The sequence below is a fragment of the Montipora capricornis genome, chromosome 3 (genome assembly GCF_036669925.1).
Source record: "Montipora capricornis isolate CH-2021 chromosome 3, ASM3666992v2, whole genome shotgun sequence".
Classification (NCBI taxonomy): domain Eukaryota; kingdom Metazoa; phylum Cnidaria; class Anthozoa; order Scleractinia; family Acroporidae; genus Montipora; species Montipora capricornis.
The window spans coordinates 7,659,675-7,665,460 of NC_090885.1; the positions used below are offsets into that span (position 1 = coordinate 7,659,675).

The 5,786-nt window shown below is 38.7% G+C and overlaps 1 protein-coding gene across 1 annotated transcript in view; it reads right to left on the bottom strand.

The window, feature by feature from the left end:
* The window catches only part of LOC138042036 (zinc finger protein Xfin-like), a 15,067-nt gene extending 9,281 nt beyond the window's left edge, over nt 1–5,786 (bottom strand). The window contains exons 1-5 of the mRNA XM_068887769.1: nt 5,695–5,786; nt 1,112–1,189; nt 903–968; nt 743–808; nt 516–581 (exon numbers count right to left, since the gene is read on the bottom strand). Of these exons, the coding sequence (XP_068743870.1) occupies nt 516–581; nt 743–808; nt 903–968; nt 1,112–1,189; nt 5,695–5,715 (297 nt within the window). The 5' untranslated portion in view covers nt 5,716–5,786. The remainder of the gene's footprint in view (nt 1–515; nt 582–742; nt 809–902; nt 969–1,111; nt 1,190–5,694) is intronic.

The window sequence follows — 5,786 nt, forward strand, 5'->3', positions numbered from 1 at the left end:
TTGTGACCATGTCTCTCACCATTTGACACTTCTCACAAATTCTTCCCTCTCCTAAACACCCAAAACTAAATCGTGCATGCTCTCACATGCAGGTCCACATCAGCTGATAGCTGCCAATGCAACTATTACTTTGTAATTTTTGTAATTTTAACCTGCTTTATCAAATAAAGAATTGATTGATTGATTGTTCCTGGCTTTCAATTTGGGCCCCTCTTCATGTCAACACTCCTTGACCTGCTATCCCTTAAAACCCAGTCATTTTTATTTCAAGACAGAATGTTGTGTTTTGGTGCTGTTGCTATTTTCCTTCACTTTACTGTGATACATTATATTCCTTTTTGTCTAAATTCCACCCAATATTTCTCCATGTTAATACAAATGTCTGCAGTTTTCTCTTACTCAACACAAAAATTTCTCTTCATTGTCATGGAGACACAAAATAACGAGGGTTTTTGTCTGGTTTAGCTACTTGCTAGTCAATCCACTGCATTGTGAAATACAGTGTAGTTTCATACCTTGAGGGAATTTGGTGGAGTCAGTTCATGCTGCAAGGCACCCACAGTGGGTATATCCATTGCGTCCTGTAAAAACACAGACTTCAAAATAAAACGTGCTTTTTGACTTTTCATGAATGAAAGTTATCAATTAAATTGAAAAAAAGGAAAAATTGACTTCAAGTTAATTTTTTAAAAAGAAAGGTCAATAATTGTCTGATGCAGCATTTTTTGGAACAGTGTGATACCTTGAGGGAGACTGGTGGAGTCAGTTTATCTGGCAAAGCACCCTCTGTGTGACTGTCAAGTTTGCCCTAAAAGTTTAACAAAATGATTAAAACTAGTTTGAGATTACACAAAATTTATGCAATGTAGAGTTGTGTAGTTCATTCACAAACAGTTTGATACCTCAAGGAAAACTGGTAGTTTCAGTTCATCCTGGAAAGCACCTTCAATAGCACTGTCTATTGTGCCCTGAAACGAAGAAACCCTACTCTTTAAATTTATAACCCATTATGTGGTTTTGAAATTGCCATTAAGAAAAAAAAGCAAAGGTGAGACAGCATTAATGGCAATACATTGTAAACATGTTAACAGCTTTGCAATCATGCCTTTACCTCACAAGTTTCAATGTCAATAATCTTATCTTCATCACTGTCCATTTCTAGCTTTAGCTCAAAAGTTTCCTCAGGTTCCTTTCAGAAAAGATGGAAAAGATTACTTGGACACAAATTACTGTTCAAAGTTACAGCAGTGCAATTTTTAAAAGATACACAGACACTTATCATTCATTTGTCCCATTTTCCTTGTACATAGCTTTCACATTTTTGAGAAGTGTAAGTCCATTTTTTAAAACAAACAAACAAACAAACAGGATTTTTCTTCTGCTTTATCTTTTAAACTTTTTGTCAAGATATCTACTATCACTTGAAGTAGCACTAAGTACTGGGGAAACGTGAGCAGGTCAGCGCAAAATAATGCCAAACCAAATTACTCATTGATTGGGCAACTATGCTAAGATCATGCAGCAAAATCTACTTGTTCAAATAAGAAATGTATGTGCCAATTCCAACAACAAAGCCACAAGGATTATGGCAGCACGAGATGCTAGGCCATCATTAAAAATAAATTTAAATGATATGGGCTGCCAAATAAGAAGAGAGTGAAAGCAGAGAAAAGAGTGTCAGCACAACCAGACTTCAACCAGGCTGTCAGAGTTGTATGATACAATGGTTAAAGAGAGTCACACCAGGATCAGATTAATGAGGCCCCAGTGGATCACCCTTGGTGCTAACCATAGGCTTTTTCAGATGGTATCACTTGTCTTGGTATCCCATCATGACCAGGTCCCTTGTCAGTCCTACAAAATCTTGTAGCTGCAAGTTCTTAAGATCTCATAAGCATTCTTGCTGCCTCTCCCAAATGCGGGTGGGAACTGTTTTGGGAGTTTAAACACATCACGAATCACATACAATTAGTTGAATGTGTAAAATTTAATACGGACAGATTGTACAGTTTTTTGTATCAAAGTGGCCATAATAACTTAATCAAAGGAGATGTCAAGGAAAGCTTCAGCCATTTAATCTCATGGATGCAATGTTGGAAGTTGTTTCACCCTGGAGGTCCTTCCAAATAAATTTCCCCGAAAGTTGAAACGTATCACTCTGGTTTCACTGGTTGATCATTTTGATCTTTAAGCCAAATCTCAGCTAATATTAAAAGTTTCAGAGTACATGATACCTCTTTCATACACTTTAATTGGTTTAATTAAAAACAGCAATGGTAATTGTGCAAAAGTCATTCAGGCAGGCAGAGCTATGTCAAAGCAATTGCATTATTAAAAAGGACCGACCAATAAAAGATAAGAGCAATTCTGTGGAAAAAACTGTAAACTGAAATTAACAAATTGTTGGTTTTCACTCACGTGATCAACAGCGATGTTTTTCAACGAAAACAAAAGCAAACGCTTGCATAATAGTAGAGTCGAATTCCCAGAGGATTTGGTCGGGCTCCAACATGGCCACCGTTTCTTTGTTTAGAGGCTCCAACATGGCGGCCATGACGTCATGTGAAAACCGAGAATATCGCAAATCAAGTCAAATGTTGGTTTTTGAGGAGAGGGGAAACCGGAGTACCCAGAGAAAACCTCTCGATGCAGAGTAGAGAACCAACAAACTCAACCCACATATGACACCGGATCTGGGAATCAAACCCGCGCCACATTGGTGGGAGGCGAGTGCTCTCACCACTGCGCCATCCCTGCACCCCAGGGTTAAGTTATTTCTGCAAAATGACATGAAGTTAGGGGATACACTTTGAAAGTGACAGAAATGTGGCGGTGAAGTAAAACAAGCTTTGAGCGAGGCCGCGCAAATGCACCAGTCCCACACTGATATTGAAATCATCCCTTTCACAAATGGCCAAGGGGACAAATTGTCCCCTTCAAAATCTGGGGGAAAACTCAGAAGGGAGCACATAAGAAGAGATTAAAAAAAATTACAAGCTGAAACACAGACAGTAGGAGAAATTTTAATGCGTGTTTCAAGTTCATTTTAAAGTCACTTTTCAGTCACACTTCACTGAACATGTACGTCTCGTGCTCAACCAAGTGTGATGCATCTTTGTTTCATAAAGCGTCACAGCGAAAACATATTCGTACAATAGGTAGCTTTTTCTCTTTAAATGGAAGCCAGATTAATCATTGGAGAAATAAACAGAATAAGAACAGTGTATTAATGAGGAAGAAACAGATGCGGGTCAAAGGAAACCAACAAAATCACGATCTTTCCAGAAAACTTGGTTGCGCTGTGGATAAACAAAACCCCTTTGCATCTGAAGTGCATGTATAAAGCATAGTCATTGATTCTTGGTTTAACACCATTTAGTTAACTTTTCTTGCTTGTAATTTTTAGTTACAAGTAACAGGTAATAAAATATGTTTTTGTTGGCTTGCCTGTTTCTATGTTTGAACGTAAGAAAACTGAAAAGAAATGGACTGTCCCCCAAAAAATGAAAATGCCCCCCATAATTTTAGCCAAGGGGACAAACTGTCCCCCATTGATCAAACCTAAAGATGCTGTCTTAGCCGGATGAAACTTTGAACAGATGAAAGCAAACTGTACAAACTTGAAAGTGAATGATCAAATTCATATTTTGGTCATCTGAGTCACATAAGGATCTGTAAATTGACCGACAATGTTCAGCATGAAGTGCCAATGACAAGAGAAAAAAGCAATCCCAAAGGAGTAATTATTGCTAACGAGTTCATTGTATCAATGAATGCCTCTCATCCATTTAATTTCCCACTGGAAGACTAAATAAAGCAAGCCTCTCCAGAATAGAAATTTATGACTTGAGTGTGTACATTGTAATTATCATTACAACATTTAAGTCTACATGTTTGGTCTTCTTTCTTCTTTCATGTCAATTTTAAATCAATGAACCTCCCCTAAGTGCCTTCAAGTACATAAAGAGTGTCCAGAGGAGATCTTGTTTGGATAAAATACATGCATTCTGCATGAACCAGACACACACACACTGTAAGGGAAGTAAGTGAACACAGGAAAAGGGTAGATGATTAAGCTGAATAGTACATGAACCTTGGTGAGATAGGAGCAGTGTAATACTAACCAACAAGTAATACTAAACAACTGAGAAAGAACAATACCAAGGTTGCTGCCTAAGGGTCGCCCGGTCGCCTGGGGCGCCTTATTTACGAGCGTGGGCAACCAAATTTCTAAACAAGTAGCCTGAAGGGGCGCTTTACTTGATTCATCCTCACTTTCTTGTAAATATGATCCCAGCTGGAATTTATTAATTCTGGGCTATTGAAAAAATGACTTGGGTCACTAACTTTTCATGTTGGAAGCCTGAAGAGCTCCCGGAAAATTTTCTTAGGGAGCAGCCTTGAATACAATGAATCACTTTACAAAAAGTAGGGGTGACCTTGTCTCTCCCATGAACTGCAAAACACTTCGAGATGGATCCACCAGAGAAAAGGAGACCAAATTAATTTCCTTGCAAGATGGCATAGTAAAGAACAATGGAGATGAGCTTGTGAGCTTAATAAAGATCAAGCTGGCAAGGGACATATCCCAGTAACCCTGCAAGTGACCACCAATATTTGCACTATCATATTGAACCAGTCATTGGAATACTTCAGACTGGGTAGCTTGTTAGCTCAATGACAATTTCACTGGCAGGCCAGTGATGAAACCCCCCAACAGTCCCATCATGGAAGACCTAAAAAGTCATCCCTCAAGTCACCAAGCTAAGGGTGGAGGGGAACCATTGTTTGGAATTGGCCCAATTTTTACTTTATCAAAACTAATAATATCTGGAAATTCCTTGACAAGGAAAAGTCAGATAGGGAGTTCCCCACTGCAGTGCTTGACAAAGGAACCGCTCTTCACAACCTACATTCATGCTCATTAATTTGTGCCTTCACACAAAACAAGTTCAGTCATTTACACAAGTTTATCAATACATTTAGGGTGCATTCGATTGACAGTATTCCGGAATAGGAATACATAGAATACAAGTTGGAAATCCTTCGTTTTTGCGGAGATTCAAATTAAGCTTGTCAAACATTTGCTAAAATGCTATTTTAAACATATTTTTATTATCCTTGCTGCTTTTGCACGCGCCAAACATACCGCTTTAATCATCACTCCACGTATTCTTTTTCCGGAATAGGGTCAATCGAACGCGCCCTTAGATTTACTTTGTTTTACTCGATAAGTAACCACTCAGATGTTAACATTATGTCGACTCGACCAAAGGTCTTCTGGAAGTCTATTTTGAGTGTTAGGTAAACGGTCTTTAAACGCTTTATCGCCTTACAACCGCTATCGAGTTACTCGAATGCACGACTAGCGAACGACCAAATTTCGACCAATGCAATAACCACAAACGTGAAAACCTTCCTTATAGATAATTTAATCGATAGAACAACAAGGATTCGCACCCAAGTTCACTTTAGGGCTAAATACTTTGGGGATTTGAACTGAGCTGAACAAGCATAGCGAGTCATTCACTGAAAATATTGCGAGATAACAAAGGTGGTATTGACATGTTTCAGTAAGCTTATGTAGAATCCCAACCAGCCTAAGCGAAAAGGTTACAAATATATACATATACAATATACACACCTTTGCCTGGAAAACGTCGAATAGAAAATGACTTGAAGTAAAAGACATACCTGACTGACAACGAGCGCCATATTGACCCCTTCGGGAATGGTGGCGGGAAATTTTAATTTTGGCGCGCGCTCCTTTTCCTTCCCAGCATGCA